Genomic DNA, 23,691 nt, shown 5'->3' with positions numbered 1-23,691 from the left:
TAGCCCTTTTCTTTAACAAAGGGTATGCCATACCCTCACATACCCCCTCAATTCGAGCCCTCAGCGTCTTCTGAGTTGAGAGCAATTGAATCCCTGCCTCTTTATCATTTCACAATACAATCAAATCAAGCCACTATATTTGAATTCCAAGCCAATGTCACCACATGAGCGCTAGAGGGTAGCAGATGCGTTGTCTGGTATGTTTCGACAGCGTTTGTCTGCTACTGCTTGCCATAGTTGCCGGGTATTGGAGGTCAGCTGGAGGAGGTGTGCGTCTGAAATATTTCGTGCAAAATATCATTAAAGTACAGAAAATAAAGGAATATAGCGTTTTAAACAATTATGTCATTTACAAGAATGTGTATCGCTGTTGAGCGTGGAACTTCAATTGTACAAGAAGCGAGAGAAAAGATAACAAATTAACGGAGAAATTCCTCCGTCCGTTTTGTCCTACAAAGAAAGAGGCGCCGACCACAGTTTGACAGCGCAGTCTAAACTGCGCAGGCCTGGCATTAGATAAACTGCTGTAGGGCGGCATCAAAGAATATATGATATTTATGAAAGAACAAAGACTTTATTGATTTGTGAATAAAAAACAATTGCAAATATGAGGAAGGACGTGAGGATATTACTCGTTGGGGAACGTAAGTGGCTGATTCATTAAATATAGCTGGCGCTTGATGCCTACACAGTAATTAGCTAGCATGCTAGCTAGCTTAACTCCGCGAATACATTCAATTAATCAAAATACACGGTATATACGAATGTACACCGAGGTTGTATTTTGTACTTGTATGACCGCACAACTAAGAATACCATTGCATCGAACTGATTCAATGTGACATTGTGAAGACGTTAAGCCAACAAAATACCTCTCTAACTAGCAAATGCCGCAGTCAAATGTGAATGGCTAGTTAATAAAGTTCAGTTCGTTCACTTAGTAATACGCACACAGTAGCTGTAGTTATTTAAAGTATGTTTGGTGTAACTTCTAGCCACAGTAATTAACGAGCTAGCCAGTAATGTAGGTTAGGGTCGTAGCAATATAACACTCACTCAACCTTGCACGCGCTTTGCACTATCGATCTGTCCTCGTGCACACTGTCAGCTTGACATTCCATGGAACCAGTAGAAATCATGTTCTGCTCAGATCTGTGTATTTTAGCCATTTGGCCACATTGCAACTTTTGGCCTCCACAATACACTTCTCCCAAATCCCCATCGCCACATCTAGTGCACTTTGCAAATTAGGGCCCTATTTCATTTACATTCATCTTCTCCCATATCCACAATGCATATATTTTTAAGCTATGTCATTTACATTTTTTGAGAGCGACTATTGTCAATGATCACATTGGTACATTGGGTAAAATGTGATAAAACTGAGACCTTTAAAGGAACTTGTGACAACATGCTGGTTGTCCTCCTTTCTGCCCTGTGTTCTTCACTCACATCTGTTTATCAGATGCAACTGGCTGGCTGACCTACATTGACACATTCTCTTTGGCGTTGCTGACAGGTCCCTTGAGAGGGCAGCCAAAACCGTACGTGTGTATGCTAACGTTGGTGATATCACTCCGCAACCAAGGATGCATTTACACAGACAGCCCACTACTGATCATTTTCACAATTACTGGAAAAGGAGCTGATCTGATTGGTCAAAAGACCAAGTAGTAGTGTAAAAGGATCAGCATTGGGCAGCCAGACTGTAAACACAGCTCAAGTGTCCATAGATACAAGTCCTTTCCATGCACCTGCAGAGGCTGCCCCTGTTCTTGAACTTGATGAACTGTGCTACCGCCCTTGAAGCAGGAGCCCATTCACTGATCTGACTCAACATAATATGGGTGAATGCTACTGCAGGCTAATTGAACCTGGCTTGATAAAACCCCTCCATTGGCGTTAGATCAATGGTTATGATAGGAAAAGGGATGCATGTTGAAACGTATCAGAACTGCAACTCTCTGTGCAGTATCTGCAGCCCTGTGTCCTCTGGCTGTGCGCTATGGTGCTGGATTCAATTAAGTCATGGAATTTAATAAGACACTCCAACACTTAACTAGTCCCTGTTCATGCTTGCCAGCTGCTCTTATCTTCACACTTCAGTCACTCAACACATCAGTCTAACAGTCTGTAATGTATGCAGATCCGTAGCCGACACAATCTCAAATTCATTCTACACTGCTTTCACCCACCTCGATAAGAGGAAAAACAATGTGAGAATGCTGTTCACTGACTACAGCTCAGCGTTCAACACCTTTGTCACCTCCAAACTCGTCACCAAGCTTAGGACCCTGGGACTGAACACTTCCCTCTGCAACTGGATCCTGGACTTCCTGACGGGCCACTCCCAGGTGGTGAGGGTAGGCAACATCACCTCCGCCACGCTGACCCTCAACACGGGGTCCCCACAGGGGTGTGTACAATTAGTTCCGTCCAGTACTCTGCACATGACTCCAACAGCAAGTTTTCTGACGGCACGACGGTGGTAGGCCTGATCACCAGCGACGATAAGACAGCCTAAAGGGAGGATGTCAGTTACATGACAGTGTGGTCCTGGAGCAACAACCTTTCCCTCAACATCAGTAAGACCAAGGAGCTGATCTTGGACTACAGGAAACGGGAGAGGGGGCGAGCACTCCCCCATCCACATCCCTGGGGCTGCAGTGGAGCTGGTCGCAAGTTCTTCTGTGTCCAAATCACTCAGAACTTAAAATGGCTGATATGCACTGTCATGAAGAAGGCGCGACTTATTCCCCCTCAGGATGGAAAGGTTTAGCATTGGCCTTCAAAGCCTCAAAGTTCTACAGCTGCACCATTGAGAGCATCTTGACTGGCTGCATCACTGCTTGGTATGGCAACTGTACCGCCCTCGATTGCATGGCACTACAGAGGGTGGTGCGGACAGGCCAGTACATCACTGTCATTCAGGACCTCTATATCAGGCTGTGTCAAAGGAAGGCCTGGAAAATCATTGAAGACTCCAGCCACGCAAGCCATAGACTGTTCTCTACTTCCGCATGGCAAGCGGTACCGGTGCATGAAGTCTGACACCAACAAGCTCCTGAAGGGCTTCTTTCCCTAAGCCATACGACTGCTAAATAGCTAACAAAATGGCCTCATGGACTATCAAAGTTGACTCTGTCTCTATGCGCTCTCACAGGACTCTAAACACACACACACACACACACACACACAAGCTTCATTTGCTCACACACAGCATGCACAAATATTTATACTGACTACGCACATGCACGCACATGCACTCACATACATTCATCATATATGCTACTCTTTTTATCATATTTCCTGATGCTTAGTCACCTTACCCCTATACATATATACCCCTATCATATATACCCCTATCATATATACCCCTATCAGTATCTCTGCACATTGTAAAAATATGCTATTGGAACCGACCATGTATATAGCATACTTACTTCATGTTGTTCTTATTTCTATTTCTCATGTTTTTGTTCCACCTTGTTCGTTTTTGTTCAACATTGATATTGATTACTACATTGTTGGGGCTAGAGCTGGCAAAGAACCGCATGGCACTGTACCTTGAAACCTGCACATTGTTACAATGGTACAATGTTGAGAGGTGACACTAAAGCTCAATTGATGATGTCTCCCTGTGTGAGATGATCTCCCATCGAAGGGAGAATCTCCTCATTGTAGCCTGGTTCCAGATCTGTTTGTGCCATCTCACCAACTCCTATGGTCATTGTCATTGTCACATGACCATAGGAGTTGGCAAGACAGCACAAATAGATCTGGAATCAGGCTATTCTGATTGCAATCACACACTGATGCTTCTGTCTGACTCACACACTTGTCCTCTCGTCTCCACAGCCAAAGTGGGGAAGACGTCTCTGATCATGTCACTGGTCAGCGAGGAGTTCCCTGACGACGTTCCCCTTCGAGCGGAGGAGATCACCATCCCAGCAGACGTAACTCCAGAGAGAGTCCCCACACACATAGTGGACTACTCAGGTAACGCCACAGACCATACAGCCTGAACGCCAATCAATACTGACTGTTTAATGCTGAACACTGTTCAGTGTTACTAGACTGCCCCTACAGACAGACTGTTATTTTTCAGAACTGGGATTTAGTCAATGCATGTTATGGCTGGAAACTGTGCTCTACTGACAGTACTTATGACAGTGGAGTAGGAGACGTGTCAGATTGACAAGACAATATCATACTGTCTTTGATGTTGTTGTCTTGTGTCTGTAGAAGCAGAACAGTCAGACGAGCAGTTGTATCAAGAAATATCAAAGGTTCGTAGGATACCATTTTAACCCTGTAATATCCCCATAAAGTAAACATCTATCCCCACCAAGGTAGAATAACATTCTCTCTTTTTTACAGGCAAATGTTATTTGCATAGTTTACTCAGTCAACAACAAGAAGTCCATTGAGAAGGTCAGTTTATAAACCAAGCATTCTCTCTGACAAAGAATAACTGACATTCAGATGTCTTGATTTAGTAACAGCGCACTGCCTGCACGTTGTTAACTCAGTTCACCATGTCGGCCATATTGAATTAGAGAGCGCAGGGCAGGCCTGTGTTCTGAGTCTTGACAGTGCAGCTGTAACAGGGTTTGATACGTGTTTTCTCTCTTCTAGGTGACAAGCCATTGGATTCCCCTCATAAACGACAGGACGGACAAGGATAGCAGGTGTGTGTGTAGTGTGCTTGTGGTGTCTGCGTGTGTGTGTGTGTGTCCTTGGTCAGGGACAGTGGGGGTATACAGTCTGTTACTAAATCCCCAGTGCATTTGGAAATGACTGCACCAACACCTAAAGTGCTGGTGTAGTTTTTGACAGCTTTGCCACATTTCACTTAGTAGATTGAAACGGGTGTCAAGTCATTTCAATGACATGCCATTCCTTATAAGACCAGCCTGCTATAGGGACCAGTTATCAAATCAAATGTATTTATATAGCCCTTCATACATCAGCTGATATCTCAAAGTGCTGTACAGAAACCCAGCCTAAAACCCCAAACAGCAAGCAATGCAGGTGTAGAAGCACCGTAGCTAGGCTAAAAATTCCCTAGAAAGGCCAAAACCTAGGAAGAAACCTAGAGAGGAACCAGGCTATGTTGGGTGGCCAGTCTTCTTATAACAGAACATGGCCAAGATGTTCAAATGTTCATAAATGACCAGCATGGTTGAATAATAATAAGGCAGAACAGTTGAAACTGGAGCAGCAGCACGGCCAGGTGGACTGGGGACAGCAAGGAGTCATCATGTCAGGTAGTCCTGGGGCAGTTATGTCATAGACAAGGGAAAGTACACTACCTTGTACCTGTTTGTGTAACCTACTCCATATCAATGTGATAATGGAAGAAAGGTTACTGAATGACTCATGGCTATGTAATGTAAGACTGTGTGATACGGCCTCCCGAGTGGTGCAGTGGTCTACTGCATCGCTGTGCCACTAAAGATCCTGGTTAGAGTCCAGGCTCTGTCGCAGCCGGCCGCGACCGGGAGACCCATGGGACAGGGCACAATTGGCCCAGCGTCGTCCGGGTTAGGGAGGGTTTGGCTGGAAGGGATGTCCTTGTCCCATTGCGCTCTAGCGACTCCTGTGGCGGGCCGGGCACAGTGCACGCTGACACGATCACCAGGTGTACGGTGTGTTTCCTCCGACACATTGGTGTGACTGGCTTCCGGGTTAAGCGGGCATTGTGTCAAGAAGCAGTGCGGCTTGGTTGGGTCCTGTTTTGGAGGACGCACGGCTTTCGACCTTCGCCTCTTCCAAGTCCGTACTGGAGTTGCAGTGACGAGACAAGACTGTAACTACCAATTAGGATACAATGAAATTGGGGAGGAAAAAGGGGTCAAATGAAAAAAGACAGTGTGAAACAGTGGATCAGTTTTCCATATGGGAAGCAGAAGGTCATGGACATTGTTGTCACCTCTTAGCTGTAAGTTGAATTTCAGACAGCCAGACAACATTGATTTTAGGGTTGTCACAATACCAGTATCACGATACTCTGAGGTATCGTGGCAAGGGAACGAAACATGGAGCGGACTATATTTTCTGAGGAAAACAGTCCTAATGTTTTTAGCCTTATGTTGTCACCTAGAATCACATGTTTATTTTCCATATAGAACACTGCATTTTACATACAGTAGGTTTTGAAGGACCATAGTGTTTATTCTGCTTTGTGTGTTCCGGCAGACAGCCAGATAACGTTGTCTTGGATTGAGCCTGGATTTCTTTAATAGGATCTGGTGTCAAGGCGAAGTCTGCCTGGATTACTGTTAGAGTTTAGTATAACATACTGGAGCTTGAAGGTTTGATCTGTTAGGTGACACTGACAATCTATTGGAGTCTAGAACCCCTGAGGACAAAATATTCCTTTTTGAGACATTCTCAGACAATAGGCTCGGCTACCACTAGGCTACCCTGCCGCCCCATATAAGATCATATATGATGTTGTTGCAGGGTACCACTGATCCTGGTGGGGAATAAGTCAGACCTGGTAGAACACAGCAGTATGGAGACCATCCTGCCCATCATGAACCAGTACTCTGACATTGAGACCTGCGTGGAGGTAAGAGAACACTGACTGGTGACTCTGTTTACCGCCTCCATTTTGAGTGCCGAGCAAGAGTACATTGAGAATGACCATATAGCTAGGCTAATGAAAGTTGTTGTGTTACACTTGCGTTGAGGCTCAATCAAAATGGTATTGAACTACTAGAAATGTATTTTAAGGGTCTCTGATCATCTGATTAATTGAATTCAGGCCTGCAGAACTTTAATCAACAATGGTTTCATATTCTATCCCGGTTCTGAAATCCCAACAACTGAAAACGACATTAAAAATCTAATTGATGCATTGACCTTGTGATGTAGGTTGTCTGCTGGCCCTGGGCTGGGAGACTCCTAATGTTTCAGCTAACTCCTGACTTCAGTTAGAATGTTATCTGATGGCGGGTAAATGAGTCTGTCTTTCTGCTGCAGAGACCCTGGCAGTATTCATTATGGCACACAAAATAAAACATTTTGCAACGTAAAATAAAAATAAGCATTTATTAGCCCAGTCCACATAGTAAATTAGCCCTTTTCAGTCAGTTTCTTTGTTTTATTTGGTGCCTAATGAACATGACCCCTCTGTGTCTTTCTGCTGACTGACTGAGTGTGTGCGCTGTGTGCTGAGACGCATTTCTATCATGGAGGAAAGTAGTTGGCTACATCACTCTTCCATTGGTCTCATGTGACAACCCAGTCACATGTCCTCTCTGGCTAGATTCATTACAGGATAAAAGTAGTGGAGGTGGAGGGGACGACGTGTTGGAACACACACACAGAGAATACACACAGTCAGATGTGTTGAAGTGACAACCTGGTCAGGATCCGTTATGCAGTTGTACTGCACAAGGTTCATGGGTACTTGTACGTGATGCAACACTGTTCAGTCTCTACATATTTGACATCTGTACACTCTCTTCCCCCCTGTGTGGAATCAGCCCCTTGTCATGGCAACGCCACTGGTGTTTATAGCCTGGCTGTTTCTGGACCCTAGTTTCACATTGAGAGATGACGTTCTGCTTCCCATGACCTCATTTAGACCACTAAGAGGTTGGTCTTGCGGCTTGAGTGTTTTTTTTCACTGAAGCACCATAAATCTGCAATGCACAACTCAAGCTGATTGAGAACCAATTGATGTGTAAGTAGTTAAAGAAGTGGGATAGGTGATGGTTTGTCATATACACATGGTTTAGTACAATGAAATGCCGGCTTAACCCTTTATTTCAACAGTGGCGGCTAATGTCCTACAGTACCCATAATGGTTTTAGCTTTGTAAATGTAACCTTTATTTAACTAGGCAAGACAGTTAAGAACAAATTATTATTTACAATGACGGCCGACCCCCGGCCAAACCTGGATGATCCTGGGCCAATTGTCCACGAGGGACTCCCAATCATGGCTGGATGTGATGCAGCCTGGATTCGAACCAGGGACTGCAGTGACGCCTCTTGCGCTGAGATGCAGTGCCTTAAGACTGCTGCGCCACTCGAACCCTAAAGATGTTACTAAAGTGAACATAATGGTTTCCTGTCTCCTTTCCAATACATGGGGCTTAGACCACAGCAGGGGTCTTTTTCTCAGTGTATTGTTCTAGCTGGTTTTGAGGTTACTCTACCTTTTGTGTTTCTCAGTGCATTGTTCCACCTGGTTTTGAGGTTACTGTATCTTTGTGTTTCTCAGTGTATTGTTCCACCTGGTTTTGAGGTTACTGTATCTTTGTGTTTCTCAGTGTATTGTTCCACCTGGTTTTGAGGTTACTGTATCTTTGTGTTTCTCAGTGTATTGTTCTAGCTGGTTTTGAGGTTACTGTATCTTTGTGTTTCTCAGTGTATTGTTCCACCTGGTTTTGAGGTTACTGTATCTTTGTGTTTCTCAGTGTATTGTTCCACCTGGTTTTGAGGTTACTGTATCTTTGTGTTTCTCAGTGTATTGTTCTAGCTGGTTTTGAGGTTACTGTATCTTTGTGTTTCTCAGTGTATTGTTCTAGCTGGTTTTGAGGTTACTGTATATTTTGTGTTTCTCAGTGTATTGTTCCACCTGGTTTTGAGGTTACTGTATCTTTGTGTTTCTCAGTGCTCTGCCAAAAACCTGAAGAACATCTCAGAGCTGTTTTACTATGCCCAGAAGGCAGTGCTTCACCCTACAGGACCCCTGTACTGCCCAGAGGAGAAGGAGGTGAGGAGGGCAGAGGGAAAACTCCAGGTCCCTAGCTACCCTAACTGTGTAGTTACTTTTCCTGGTCAGGTTACGCAATCAAAACATTTCCTAGCGCTACCATGGGTACACAGACAACATCTATTTTTTAGCTCTCCAAGAATATAATATTTTACATATTTCAAATGTATACTTTGTGTTTATTCAGATGAAGCCGTCTTGCATCAAGTCTCTAACTCGCATCTTCAAAGTGTCAGACCTGGACAACGATGGCATCCTCAACGACAAAGAACTCAACTTCTTCCAGGTAGGAGCCTCACTGTGGGAAAATAAACCTTGTGGGAAAACCTTTCTTGGCTGTAGCTGCAGGCTTCTGTGCTTTATCTGGCTGAAGTGAAATAACCTGATTTACTTCCTTTTCCAATGGCAGTTTATTTTAACTTGAGTGGAAGAGAGGGGGAGGGATAGGTTATTAGTGGGTTCACCGGTAGCCTGCAGACAGGTGGTTGATTTAGAAACCCTTTCAGAGCATCTTTTGTCCTCTAGTGAATGGTGCAAAGCTGTATACATATCTGCTTGTGACTTCATATATCCCAAACCACGTTATATTAGTAGCTGTGTCAGATTTGTTGAAATAGACTGTTTCTTTCCCATTTTGGTCTCACCGGACGTATGTTCAGTTGTGTTTAGGAGATGTGTGTTGAGTGATTTATTGTTGAAGCCCTTGGATGCAGCATTGTGCTGTTTGTAGACTTTCATTCTTCACTCTAGTTCTGTGTGGGTATAGTAGTTATGTGTGGATATAGTAGTTCTGTGTGGGTATAGTAGTTATGTGTGGATATAGTAGTTCTGTGTGGGTATAGTAGTTCTGTGTGGGTATAGTAGTTCTGTGTGGGTATAGTAGTTCTGTGTGGGTATAGTAGTTCTGTGTGGGTATAATAGTTCTGTGTGGGTATAGTAGTTCTGTGTGGGTATAGTAGTTCTGTGTGGGTATAGTAGTTCTGTGTGGATATAGTAGTTCTGTGTGGGTATAGTAGTTCTGTGTGGGTATAGTAGTTCTGTGTGGGTATAGTAGTTCTGTGTGGGTATAGTAGTTCTGTGTGGGTATAGTAGTTCTGTGTGGGTATAGTAGTTCTGTGTGGGTATAGTAGTTCTGTGTGGTTATTGTAGTTCTGTGTGGGTATAGTAGTTCTGTGTGGGTGACACATGTGTTGTGTGTCTGGTAGAGGACGTGTTTCAACATGCCCCTGGCGCCCCAGGCCTTAGAGGATGTCAAGAACGTGGTGAGGAAGAACATGACGGACGGAGTTGAGGACAACGGACTCACGCTCAAAGGTGAGACTGACCACATTGTAGGCTTTCCCTTCTTTCATTCAGTTTCTCTATAATCTCTCTATTGTCTCTCCATCTCTCTCATTCAATCTCTCTATTCTCTCTCCATCTCTCTCATTCAATCTCTCTCTTTTCTCTTTCCATCTTGCTCTATTCTCTGCCCACTCTCCCTTGTACTCTCTTCTGTAACCTTCACTAAAGGTCATGCATGAATAACATATTTAATAACCCTTTACCAGTGTACTGTGTCCATCTCTAACGTTGTGTCTGGGTGTATCTCTGACGTGTGTCCATTCTTCACCCTGATTGGCCACTAGGGTTCCTGTTTCTGCACACGCTTTTCATCCAGAGGGGGCGTCACGAGACCACCTGGACGGTGCTGCGGAGGTTTGGGTACGACGACGACTTGGAGCTTCACCAGGAATACCTGTTCCCCCTGTGAGTGGACACCTGAACCCCCCTGGACCAGGGTCATGTGCATTAGGGCACATCGTAGTAAAACACTTTACAGCGGAAAACATAAACGACCGGTTCTGGACAAGTGTAGATAGTGATAACTTTCACTCTGTGTTTGAGCGCTTTCTTCCATTTTGCGCCTACAGAACACAACCCTGCCGTACGTATGGGCAACCCTTACCTCTGGGCAGAAAGAGGGAGATATACACCTGTTTATGTAAGGCTGGACGAGCATAACAATGACTCTCTGGCCCCAATTCAGTTTCAGTCAATAGCAGATAAAAGACATCTGCTCTGCAGGCTCTCACTTTCTTTACACTGTGTCAAAGATGTTAACGTTGATGAAACCTACTGAACCATCAAGCTGTCTGTGGGTGCATCTTACACTACTTGTTATGACTTGCAAGCTGCACTAGGTCTTTCCCAGGGTGAGCCTTTTGAACAATGCCAGTTTAGCCATAGCACTTTTAATGAGATTAATCCGGAATGTTCTCTTGTCCGTGCCAGGCTAAAAATACCTGCTGACTGCACCACTGAGCTCAACCACAACGCGTACCTCTTCCTCCAGAGTGTCTTCGACAAGCACGACAAAGTAAGTCTTGGATGACATAACTGCTACTGTTTGGTTCACTTCTGGCTCATAAAGGACACACATTCACAGGTTTTCCCAAAGTCCCAGTTGGAAGTTTCCCGGAATCAGGAGGGAATAAGCAGGGAGGGAATCCTCCAACCGGCTTTTGGGAAAGTTACCGGAATATTGCAACCCTACACAATCATATTTTTAGAACAGTGGTCCTAACCTGTGTGTGTTTGTGTGTGTGTGTGTGTGTGTGTGTGTGTGTGTGTCAGGACAGAGACTGTGCCTTGTCTCCGGAGGAAGTCAAGGACCTGTTCAAAGTGTTTCCCTACATGCCCTGGGGCCCCGACGTCAACAACACAGTGTGTACCAACGACCAGGGCTGGATCACCTACCAGGGTTACCTGTCACAGTGGACGTGAGTTAGGCCAGCATACCTGGACTACACTACCTGTTACCTCTGTCTAACTTGAATGATTTGGTAATGCAGTTATACAGCGCTTTGCTGAAACGCAAACTTCTTCACTTTCGTATGCTACCGTAGATGTGTACCAAAGCCCCCCGCCGACAGACACACACTAACAGGCCTTCAATTGTCTGATTGGCCAGGTTAACGACCTACCTGGATGTGCAGCGCTGCTTGGAGTACCTGGGCTACCTGGGCTACTCAATCATCTGTGAGCAGGAGTCCCAGGCAGCAGCCATCACAGGTAATGTGAGCGTGCGTGACTAGGTTTATATGCTTGTCATGTATTGGTGTTAATTATTGTGGCCTCTCTGTTTGTGCATTTGAAACCTAATTAGTGGTGAGTTACTATAAATCTACAGTCACTGTAGTTGTGTGTTTGCGCGCACATGCATCTGTATATCTGTATATGTTGTTCCTCACCCGTCTCTCCTCCCTCAGTGACCCGTAACAAGCGCATCGACCTGCAGAAGAAGCAGACGCAGCGCAGCGTGTTCCGCTGTAACATTCTGGGAGCCAGGGGGAGTGGCAAGACCAGCTTCCTGCAGGCCTTTCTGGGTCGCAACCTGCTGGTGAGTCCCTGGAGCTACCGGACAACTGGGGTGTATTCATTATGGCACACCCCAGCAAAATGTTTTGCAATGCAAAAATATGTTTTTTTTCTTATTGGACAAATTCAGGTAGTCCCTCCCTGTTTCATTCAGTTTTCTTCCTAATTTGGTGCCTAATGTACATGATCCTGGCTTTTCCATGGAAGGCTCACTGCTACCTGCTAAGCACACATTTCTGTTTCATAGCTACTCTTAAGTAGCCAGGGTGACTTGGGCAGTCTGTTACTGTGTTACCAACTCCTTTAAGACATAGCAAACTATCTATTATTATTATTCTTATTACACAAACTTAACTATTTAGCAGTGAGGAATAACATGTACTGTTGTATCAATGTGGAGTGGTGAATTAGTGTTTTTCTGAATTCCTTAACAGAAACAGCGGAAGATCAGAGAAGACCATAAATCGTTTTACTCCATCAACACCACGTATGTCTACGGCCAGGAGAAGTACTTACTGGTGAGGCTGTGCATCTCTCTCCTCGTATCCATGCTTTCTGCCCGGTAACAAGATTAAAACCCCGGGAGATGGATTATAATACAGTTGTATAATTTATAATACTGTGTTTTATGTGTCCAGCTGTCTAGCAGTAAATCATGAGTGTTTTCCCCTCATATGTTTTGGAAACTAATATGTTCAGTGCTACACAGTGAATACTAGAGAGGCCTTTCTGCTGAAAAGTTGACATTGAACGGTCTCAACTATTTCCCCCTTCTCCCCTCTTCACCCCTCTCTCCTCTTTTGTCTCCCTGTAGCTTCATGAGGTGATGCCAGACTTTGACTTCCTCTCAGAGGAGGACCTGGCGTGTGACGTGGTCTGCCTGGTGTATGACGTCAACAACCCGCGCTCCTTTGAGTACTGTGCCAAGGTCTACAAGGTGTGTACAGTACCTAACTGACAAACTGTATCAAATCCATCAGTCCTTAGTTTAGTCCTGGGCCTGTATTCACCACATGTCTATAGTAAGAGGACTGATCTTGGATCAGGTCCCCCTCTGTCCATATAATCCTATTTGTTATGATCTAAAAGGCAAAACTGATCCTAGATCAGCACTCCGCTTGAGATGCTTTGTGAGTATGGGCCCTGATCCTTGATTCACTACACTGGAATAGAGGGACTTCTCAGCTTTCAGCTTTTCACCTTCTGAAACTGTTTACCAAAATGTTATGATATCAACAATCCTTACCTCGTCTTGTTCTTATAACTACCCTCTGAACTTGAACCTTTTGACCTATGACAGCAATACTTCATGGACAGCAAGACGCCGTGCATGATGATCGCCTCCAAGTCAGACCTGCACGAGGCGCGCCAGCACTACAGCCTGACCCCACTGGACTTCTGCCGCAAGAACAAGCTGCACCCGCCCCAACCCTGGACCTGCAACACGGTGGACGCCCCCAACAAGGACCTCTACACCAAACTCACCACCATGGCCATGTACCCGTGAGTATAGTCCCCTCAAAGACCTCTACACCAAACTCACCACCATGGCCATGTACCTGTGAGTATAGTCCCCTCAAAGACATTTATACCAAACTCACCACCATGGCCATGTACCTGTGAGTATAGTCCCCTCAAAGACATTTATACCAAACTCACCACCATGGCCATGTACCTGTGAGTATAGTCCCCTCAAAGACCTCTACACCAAACTCACCACCATGGCCATGTACCTGTGAGTATAGTCCCCTCAAAGACATTTATACCAAACTCACCACCATGGCCATGTACCTGTGAGTATAGTCCCCTCAAAGACCTCTATACCAAACTCACCACCATGGCCATGTACCTGTGAGTATATTCCCCTCAAAGACCTCTATACCAAACTCACCACCATGGCCATGTACCTGTGAGTATAGTCCCCTCAAAGACCTCTATACCAAACTCACCACCATGGCCATGTACCTGTGAGTATAGTCCCCTCAAAGACCTCTACACCAAACTCACCACCATGGCCATGTACCTGTGAGTATAGTCCCCTCAAAGACCTCTACACCAAACTCACCACCATGGCCATGTACCTGTGAGTATAGTCCCCTCAAAGACCTCTATACCAAACTCACCACCATGGCCATGTACCTGTGAGTATAGTCCCCTCAAAGACCTCTACACCAAACTCACCACCATGGCCATGTACCTGTGAGTATAGTCCCCTCAAAGACCTCTACACCAAACTCACCACCATGGCCATGTACCTGTGAGTATAGTCCCCTCAAAGACCATAGTGGTCCTAATTCCATCGTCTGACTTCACCGTCAGCCCGGTGTCTTTTCCTCCAGCCAGCCCTCTGTGACCTCGTTACGTCCTGTATGACGTCTCCAGACACCCCTGGCTTTCTATTGATCCCCTGTGTATGAGCAGGGGTGAGCCCCCCACTGTCCTCCATGTCTCCCTTCCTCTCTAGTCCTACATTAAGCTGCTTCTTCCTGAGAGGGGGGGGGATATTTTAGGTGCTGTTTTATTTCAGTTCCTTAGCGTTGGCAACTGTCAATGTGTTGTGGTACTGTAAGGTGATGACTAGGCCTTTTAAGTCCCAAAACGAAGGTAATCCACTGAAAATCCTTTGGCCTTGAAGGAAGTCTCCCCAGTCAGCTGTACTGAATGGGTGTTACAGTCTTAGCCATTCATTCTCTATGAGAGGTAGAGTTAGTCTTGTGCTTTATTTAAGAGATTAGCCATTGGATTAGATTCATGTCCATTTAATTGAGCCTTAAATCTCCGCTTTACAGGGAAGAACTTCCGTTATCTAATGTTAAAAGCATTGTCTTTCCCAAGGCATAGAGGCCTATAGCTAAGAATCCAGGCCCTCGCTCTTCAAATGACTGGACTGGAATCTTTTGACAGAAATAATCAGCAGCTTCTGCTCTATACACTACAGTGCTTCACCTGTTTCAGACATCTCTCTTGATAGTGAACAGAGTTCTTAATGTAGTTAGGGCACTACTATTATTCTGCGTTCGTTGGGGATTTGGTACGGACTGTTTCAGTACCGTCTCCGGCTGCAGATCGATTGTAGGTCAGAGTGACTCATGCTATATAACCCAGGCCAACAGGTAAGATTATAATGGTTTAGTTCCATGTATATTTAATGGTCAACCTGGAGATTCTGAGAAGGCTTAGCTGTTTTTATTGAATTACCCTGAACTTTCTCATCACTTTGTCACTATTTCCTTCATTCTCTGTGGCTTTCCCCTCTTCTACCTAAGGATGATTGTGGTATTACCACTAATGAAAGGTGTATGTTATTACAGAGGACATGTCTCCTTCTGTATGTTATTACAGAGGACATGTCTCCTTCTGTATGTTATTACAGAGGACATGTCTCCTTCTGTATGTTATTACAGAGGACATGTCTCCTTCTGTATGTTATTACAGAGGACATGTCTCCTTCTGTATGTTATTACAGAGGACATGTCTCCTTCTGTATGTTATTACAGAGGACATGTCTCCTTCTGTATGTTATTACAGAGGACATGTCTCCTTCTGTATGTTATTACAGAGGACATGTCTCCTTCTGTATGTATGTATGTGAAGAATGTTCCTCAAGATATGTAACTTTCATAATACTCAGTACTTAGTTCTTACCACTTTCTCTGTATTACAGCACTTAGTAAAGTAATAACCAATCTTCTTTGCCTTTGTTACTGATGGAGTTATTATTTCATAACTCAGTCACCCAAAGTCCAAGCCCCCCCCCATCTGGTGCTAGAACAGGGTCTGTCTTTCAGGGTTCTGCCATCCCACGGTGATGTTTCCATGGAAACGTGTACAAATGTGGATCTGACTTCATCTTTGTGTGTTTGTATGTGCGTGCGTGTGTTGTGATTGTGTCTCCTCAGCCATGCCAAGCTCCGCTGCATGTGTACCTGCAACAGGTGTACCTTCTGCATCTGTCAGAACATCCTCCGGTCCCAGCTACTGACAAATATAAAGGCCAAATTCTACAGTGTTGTTCTGAACAGGTCCATACTGTAGTGTTTAACAGCCCGTCCCCTCTCTCTCTCCCCCTCTGACTCCCCCATGAGGCGGGAGACCCTAGCTTTCTAACCTGGGTGAAGGCTTTTCTCCTCTTCTCCCTCAATGCTTCCTCATAGTCAGGTTTACACTGCATATCCACAATGGAAAACTGGAAAAAATGAAATTCTGAGATCTTATTTCGATCTCCAGGCCTGATTTGCACATCTCCATTGAATTTCATATGATTGTATGGGTGGGTTTATAAGACTGTATTCCAAGTACTCATATCGGCTATAGAGTTGACAAGGAGGTTTCAAGACTCCATTTATTTGCTCTCCTTATTTGCTTTTAACTCAATCAAGTGGATTGTCCAAGCTGCTTCTGTCCCCATCTCTCTGTCCCCATCTCTCTTACAACGACATTTACATACATTTAAGTCATTTGGCAGACGCTCTTATCCAGAGCGACTTACAAATTGGTGAATTCACCTTATGACATCCAGTAGAACAGCCACTTTACAATAGTGCATCTAATCTAAATCATTTAAGGGGGGGGGGGGTGAGAAGGATTACTTTATCCTATCCTAGGTATTCCTTAAAGAGGTGGGGTTTCAGGTGTCTCCGGAAGGTGGTGATTGACTCCGCTGTCCTGGCGTCGTGAGGGAGTTTGTTCCACCATTGGGGCCAGAGCAGCGAACAGTTTTGACTGGGCTGAGCGGGAACTGCACTTCCCCAGTGGTAGGGAGGCGAGCAGGCCAGAGGTGGATGAACGCAGTGCCCTTGTTTGGGTGTAGGGCCTGATCAGAGCCTGGAGGTACTGCGGTGCTGTTCCCCTCACAGCTCCGTAGGCAAGCACCATGGTCTTGTAGCGGATGCGAGCTTCAACTGGAAGCCAGTGGAGAGAGCGGAGGAGCGGGGTGACGTGAGAGAACTTGGGAAGGTTGAACACCAGACGGGCTGCGGCGTTCTGGATGAGTTGTAGGGGTTTAATGGCACAGGCAGGGAGCCCAGCCAACAGCGAGTTGCAGTAATCCAGACGGGAGATGACAAGTGCCTGGATTAGGACCTGCGCCGCTTCCTGTGTGAGGCAGGGTCGTACTCTGCGGATGTTGTAGAGCATGAACCTACAGGAACGGGCCACCGCCTTGATGTTAGTTGAGAACGACAGGGTGTTGTCCAGGATCACGCCAAGGTTCTTAGCGCTCTGGGAGGAGGACACAATGGAGTTGTCAACCGTGATGGCGAGATCATGGAACGGGCAGTCCTTCCCCGGGAGGAAGAGCAGCTCCGTCTTGCCGAGGTTCAGCTTGAGGTGGTGATCCGTCATCCACACTGATATGTCTGCCAGACATGCAGAGATGCGATTCGCCACCTGGTCATCAGATGGGGGAAAGGAGAAGATTAATTGTGTGTCGTCTGCATAGCAATGATAGGAGAGACCATGTGAGGTTATGACAGAGCCAAGTGACTTGGTGTATAGCGAGAATAGGAGAGGGCCTAGAACAGAGCCCTGGGGACACCAGTGGTGAGAGCGCGTGGCGAGGAGACAGATTCTCGCCACGCCACCTGGTAGGAGCGACCTGTCAGGTAGGACGCAATCCAAGCGTGGGCCGCGCCGGAGATGCCCAACTCGGAGAGGGTGGAGAGGAGGATCTGATGGTTCACAGTATCGAAGGCAGCCGATAGGTCTAGAAGGATGAGAGCAGAGGAGAGAGAGTTAGCTTTAGCAGTGCGGAGCGCCTCCGTGATACAGAGAAGAGCAGTCTCAGTTGAATGACTAGTCTTGAAACCTGACTGATTTGGATCAAGAAGGTCATTCTGAGAGAGATAGCGGGAGAGCTGGCCAAGGACGGCACGTTCAAGAGTTTTGGAGAGAAAAGAAAGAAGGGATACTGGTCTGTAGTTGTTGACATCGGAGGGATCGAGTGTAGGTTTTTTCAGAAGGGGTGCAACTCTCGCTCTCTTGAAGACGGAAGGGACGTAGCCAGCGGTCAGGGATGAGTTGATGAGCGAGGTGAGGTAAGGGAGAAGGTCTCCGGAAATGGTCTGGAGAAGAGAGGAGGGGATAGGGTCAAGCGGGCAGGTTGTTGGGCGGCCGGCCGTCACATGAAGCGAGATTTCATCTGGAGAGAGAGGGGAGACAGAGGTCAGAGCACAGGGTAGGGCAGTGTGAGCAGAACGAGAGCTCAGTAACAAGAGAGCTCAGTCCAATGCAGCCAGTGTTGCCCCTCGATTTGTTTATTTTTATAATTGGTGTCAAAGGTTGTGGAAGAGGGTGCACTGAGTTCTGTTTTTATAGGACGACTGTGAGAAGGTTCTGGTGACTTTTTAAGAGGACGTTCTACTCCAAAATGAATGCTGCCGACTCCTCTATCTATGATCCCCCACAGAAATTAGCCCAATAACATATATATTTTATGGCTGACTTTTTTTTACCATAGCCTATACATGGCACTCTACCAATGTTCCCTATAAACTGCACGCGCGTGTGGCTGCACACCTCCTACAGCACTGCCGTGTAGTAGAAATGCCTTGCTACGCAGAGACCAAGAGATTGAACTTCAATAAGTTCACCCAATTAGTGTGCACTATATAGATTACATTTTTTTCTGTGATCTAATCAACATTATATCAGCCCATTTTCATTGCAACAAACCAAAACAAATCTAACTTTGCAAGATTGAGTCTGTGATTTTTGTTGTAGGCAGAGCCAGAGCACAAACGGAGTGAAGTTCTATTGGTCAAGTAGCCCACAAGCGTCTTTCAGTCACCCGCGAGGGAATGCGCTTTTCAGATCAGAGCCGCCTGTGTGCACATTAGTTGATATTCTTTGCTAGTTAGCGAGTTATTATCGCAGTTATAGATTTTGCCAAGGCTAATTCTGTGTACTTATACTCAAACAAAATAAATGGGTATCCAAATCAGGGCCCCTGGGCATGTGCCCGATTGGTAATCCAGCCATGCCTAAAGTACTCCAAAATTCGATCAATTTAGCTTTTATTTTGGTGATTTTCTAGTTCTCAAAGATTATATTATAAAATATATAGGTCAATTATCTTTTCTACAAACTTTGTCTGGTTTTAGTCGTTTTAAGTTTAAACTGAAAGCGTTTTTCAAAAAAGTGTGTGTGTGTGTGTGTGTGTGTGTGTGTGTGTGTGTATACATACAGTTGAAGTCAGAAGTTTACATACACTTTAGCCAAATACATTTAAACTCAGTTTTTCACAATTCCTGACATTTAATCCTAGTAAAAATTCCATGTCTTAGGTCAGTTAGGATCGCCACATTATTTTAAGAATGTGAAATGTCAGAATAATAGTAGAGTAAATGATTTATTTCAGCTTTTATTTCTTTCATCACATTCCCAATGGGTCAATTAGTATTTGGTAGCATTACCTTTTAAATTGTTTAACTTGGGTCAAATGTTTCAGGTAGCCTTCCACAAGCTTCCCACAAGAAGTTGGGTGAATTTTGGCCCATTCCTCCTGACAGAGCTGGTGTAACTGAGTCAGGTCTGTAAGGCCTCTTTGCTCGCACACGCTTTTTCAGTTCTGCCCACACATTTTCTATGGGATTGAGGTCAGGGCTTTGTGATGGCCACTCCAATACCTTGACTTTGTTGTCCTTAAGCCATTTTGTCACAACTTTGGAAGTATGTTTGGGGTCATTGTTCATTTGGAAGACCCATTTGCGACCAAGCTTTAACTTCCAGACTGATGTCTTGAGATGTTGCTTCAATATATCCACATAATTTTCCTGCCTCATGATGCCATCTATTTTGTGAAGGGTCCCTCCTGCAACAAAGCACCCCCACAACATGATGCTGCCACCCTCGTGCTTCACGGTTGGGATGGTGTTCATCGGCTTGCAAGCCTCCCCCTTTTTCCTCCAAACATAGCGATGGTCAATATGGCCAAACAGTTCCATTTTTGTTTCATCAGACCAGAGGACATTTCTCCAAAAAGTACGGTCTTTGTCCCCATGTGCAGTTGCAAACCGTAGGCTGGCTTTTTTATGGCGGTTTTGGAGCAGTGGCTTCTTCCTTGCTGAGCGGCCTTTCAGGTTATGTTGATATAGGAACTCGTTTTACTGTGGATACTTTTGTACCTGTTTCCTCCAGCATCTTCACAAGGTCCTTTGCTGTTCTGGGATTGATTTGCACTTTTCGCACCAAAGTACGTTCATCTCTTGGAGACAGAATGCGTCTCCTTCCTGAGCGGCATGATGGCTGCGTGGTCCCATGGTGTTTGTACTAGCGTACTATTGTTTGTTACAGATGAACGTGGTACATTCAGGCTTTTGGAAATTGCTCCCAAGGATGAACTAGACTTGTGGAGGTCTACCATTTTTTTTCTGAGGTCTTGGCTGATTTATTTTGATTTTCCCATGGTGTCAAGCAAAGAGGCACTGAGTTTGAAGGTAGGCCTTGAACTACATCCACAGGTACACCTCCAATTGACTCAAATGGTGTCAATTAGCCTATCAGAAGCGTCTAAAGCCATGACATCATTTTCTGGAATTTTCCAAGCTGTTTAAAGGCGCAGTCAGCTTAGTGTATGTAAACTTCTGACCCACTGGAGTTGTGATGCAGTGAATTATAAGTGAAATAATCTGTATGTAAACAATTTTTGGAAAAATGTCTTGTGTCATGCACAAAGTAGATGTCCTAACCGACTTGCCAAAACTATAGTTTGTTAACAAGGAATCTGTGGAGTGGTTGAAAAATTAGTTTTAATGACTCCAACCTAAGTGTATGTAAACTTCTGACTTCAACTGTGTGTGTGTGTGTATGTATGTATGTATGTATGTATATATATATATATATATATATATATATATATATATATATCTCTCACACACACACACACACACACACATATATATATGCATGCATATCATTTTTTTTGTTTTGGTGTGGCGGCAACAGTTGCTAAATAAATACTGGGGAAACACTGTAGGCTAAGGTAGTGATCCAAAAATAAAGGAACTCAGTCCGGCTTTTAACTTACTCTTCAAAGTTGTAACAGTAGAATGCACAAGGTACATTTTCAAAATTGGGTAGTGCATCATCAGTTCCTCTTGTCATGTCAGTCATTGCATAACTTAGAGCTATTTATAACTTGTCAGAAATATCCAGATCAAGTAGCCCATGTCAGATGTGTTTTTATTGAGTTTTTTTGCCCATAGATATTGTTAAAAAAATTTGCCACTCAAATATCACAGAAATACACATTAGACATGGCAAAATGTATAGATTTGCAAGAAAATTTGCTTTAAAACTGCAAAATGTTCTTTGAACAATATGACAATTTTTTTAGAATTGCAGGAAATAAGCTTTAAACTTGCAAAATTCTCTCCACCAACAAGAGAGGTGTGAACAGTTTGTGTCATGAACCGTGCTTGTGCCCTTAGAAATAGACATGATGTTGGAAGGGGCCCCGAGTAAAAAGGTTTGGGAACCCCTGGGCTAAGGTAACATAATACTATAGGTCTGCTGTAAGGTAACATAATACTATAGGTCAGCTGTAAGGTAACATAATACTATAGGTCTGCTGTAAGGTAACATAATACTATAGGTCAGCTGTAAGGTAACATAATACTATAGGTCTGCTGTAAGGTAATATAATACTATAGGTCTGCTGTAAGGTAATATAATACTGTAAGGTAACATAATACTATAGGTCAGCTGTAAGGTAACATAATACTATAGGTCTGCTGTAAGGTAATATAATACTGTAAGGTAACATAATACTATAGGTCTGCTGTAAGGTAACATAATACTATAGGTCAGCTGTAAGGTAACATAATACTATAGGTCTGCTGTAAGGTAACATAATAGGTCTATAGGTCTGTAAGGCTGTCTGCTGTAAGGTAACATAATACTATAGGTCAGCTGTAAGGTAACATAATACTATAGGTCTGCTGTAAGGTAACATAATACTATAGGTCAGCTGTAAGGTAACATAATACTATAGGTCTGCTGTAACATAATACTATAGGTCTGCTGTAAGGTAACATAATACTATAGGTCAGCTGTAAGGTAACATAATACTATAGGTCAGCTGTAAGGAACATAATACTATAGGTCAGTCAGCTGTAAGGTAACATAATACTATAGGTCAGCTGTAAGGTAATATAATACTATAGGTCAGCTGTAAGGGAACATAATACTATAGGTCAGCTGTAAGGTAACATAATACTATAGGTCTGCTGTAAGGTAACATAATATTATAGGTCAGCTGTAAGGTAATATAATACTATAGGTCAGCTGTAAGGTAATATAATACTATAGGTCAGCTGTAAGGTAATATAATACTATAGGTCAGCTGTAAGGTAATATAATACTATAGGTCTGCTGTAAGGTAATATAATACTATAGGTCTGCTGTAAGGTAACATAATACTATAGGTCTGCTGTAAGGTAACATAATACTATAGGTCAGCTGTAAGGTAACATAATACTATAGGTCTGCTGTAAGGTAACATAATACTATAGGTCAGCTGTAAGGGAACATAATACTATAGGTCAGCTGTAAGGTAACATAATACTGTAGGTCAGCTGTAAGGTAACATAATACTGTAGGTCAGCTGTAAGGGAACATAATACTATAGGTCAGCTGTAAGGTAACATAATACTATAGGTCAGCTGTAAGGTAACATAATACTATAGGTCAGCTGTAAGGTAATATAATACTATAGGTCAGCTGTAAGGTAACATAATACTATAGGTCAGCTGTAAGGTAACATAATACTATAGGTCAGCTGTAATGTAACATAATACTATAGGTCTGCTGTAAGGTAACATAATACTATAGGTCAGCTGTAAGGTAACATAATACTATAGGTCTGCTGTAAGGTAACATAATACTATAGGTCAGCTGTAAGGTAACATAATACTATAGGTCTGCTGTAAGGGAACATAATACTATAGGTCTGCTGTAAGGGAACATAATACTATAGGTCAGCTGTAAGGTAACATAATACTATAGGTCAGCTGTAAGGTAACATAATACTATAGGTCAGCTGTAAGGTAACATAATACTATAGGTCTGCTGTAAGGTAACATAATACTATAGGTCAGCTGTAAGGGAACATAATACTATAGGTCAGCTGTAAGGGAACATAATACTATAGGTCAGCTGTAAGGTAACATAACACTGTAGGTCTGCTGTAAGGTAATATAATACTATAGGTCAGCTGTAAGGGAACATAATACTAAAGGTCTGCTGTAAGGTAACATAATACTATAGGTCTGCTGTAAGGTAACATAATACTGTAAGGGAACATAATACTTTAGGTCAGCTGTAAGGGAACATAATACTATAGGTCAGCTGTAAGGTAACATAATACTATAGGTCTGCTGTAAGGTAACATAATACTATAGGTCAGCTGTAAGGTAATATAATACTATAGGTCTGCTGTAAGGTAACATAATACTATAGGTCAGCTGTAAGGGAACATAATACTATAGGTCAGCTGTAAGGGAACATAATACTATAGGTCAGCTGTAAGGTAACATAATACTATAGGTCTGCTGTAAGGTAACATAATACTATAGGTCAGCTGTAAGGTAATATAATACT

At 43.9% G+C, this 23,691-nt stretch overlaps 1 protein-coding gene across 4 annotated transcripts in view; it reads left to right on the top strand.

Moving 5' to 3' along the window:
- The first annotated feature begins 143 nt into the window (after positions 1–143).
- LOC135554539 (mitochondrial Rho GTPase 1-A) overlaps positions 144–23,691 on the top strand; it is a 49,757-nt gene continuing 26,209 nt past the window's right edge. The window contains exons 1-18 of one of the 4 annotated variants that reach the window (XM_064986883.1): positions 144–267; positions 3,859–3,999; positions 4,246–4,289; positions 4,381–4,434; positions 4,639–4,691; positions 6,469–6,577; positions 8,632–8,733; positions 8,921–9,019; positions 9,939–10,047; positions 10,362–10,482; positions 11,008–11,092; positions 11,350–11,495; positions 11,687–11,787; positions 11,985–12,115; positions 12,528–12,611; positions 12,908–13,030; positions 13,394–13,596; positions 15,993–16,115. In XM_064986883.1, the coding sequence (XP_064842955.1) occupies positions 186–267; positions 3,859–3,999; positions 4,246–4,289; positions 4,381–4,434; positions 4,639–4,691; positions 6,469–6,577; positions 8,632–8,733; positions 8,921–9,019; positions 9,939–10,047; positions 10,362–10,482; positions 11,008–11,092; positions 11,350–11,495; positions 11,687–11,787; positions 11,985–12,115; positions 12,528–12,611; positions 12,908–13,030; positions 13,394–13,596; positions 15,993–16,115 (1,910 nt within the window). In that variant the 5' untranslated portion in view covers positions 144–185. Of the gene's footprint in view, positions 645–3,858; positions 4,000–4,245; positions 4,290–4,380; positions 4,435–4,638; positions 4,692–6,468; positions 6,578–8,631; positions 8,734–8,920; positions 9,020–9,938; positions 10,048–10,361; positions 10,483–11,007; positions 11,093–11,349; positions 11,496–11,686; positions 11,788–11,984; positions 12,116–12,527; positions 12,612–12,907; positions 13,031–13,393; positions 13,597–15,992; positions 16,116–23,691 lie in introns of all 4 variants that reach the window. The other 3 variants (XM_064986884.1, XM_064986885.1, XM_064986886.1) reach the window with 3 other exon arrangements.

Source organism: Oncorhynchus masou, chromosome 14, assembly GCF_036934945.1.
Source record: "Oncorhynchus masou masou isolate Uvic2021 chromosome 14, UVic_Omas_1.1, whole genome shotgun sequence".
Lineage (NCBI taxonomy): Eukaryota > Metazoa > Chordata > Actinopteri > Salmoniformes > Salmonidae > Oncorhynchus > Oncorhynchus masou.
This window is presented reverse-complemented; position numbering and strand designations above follow the sequence as displayed.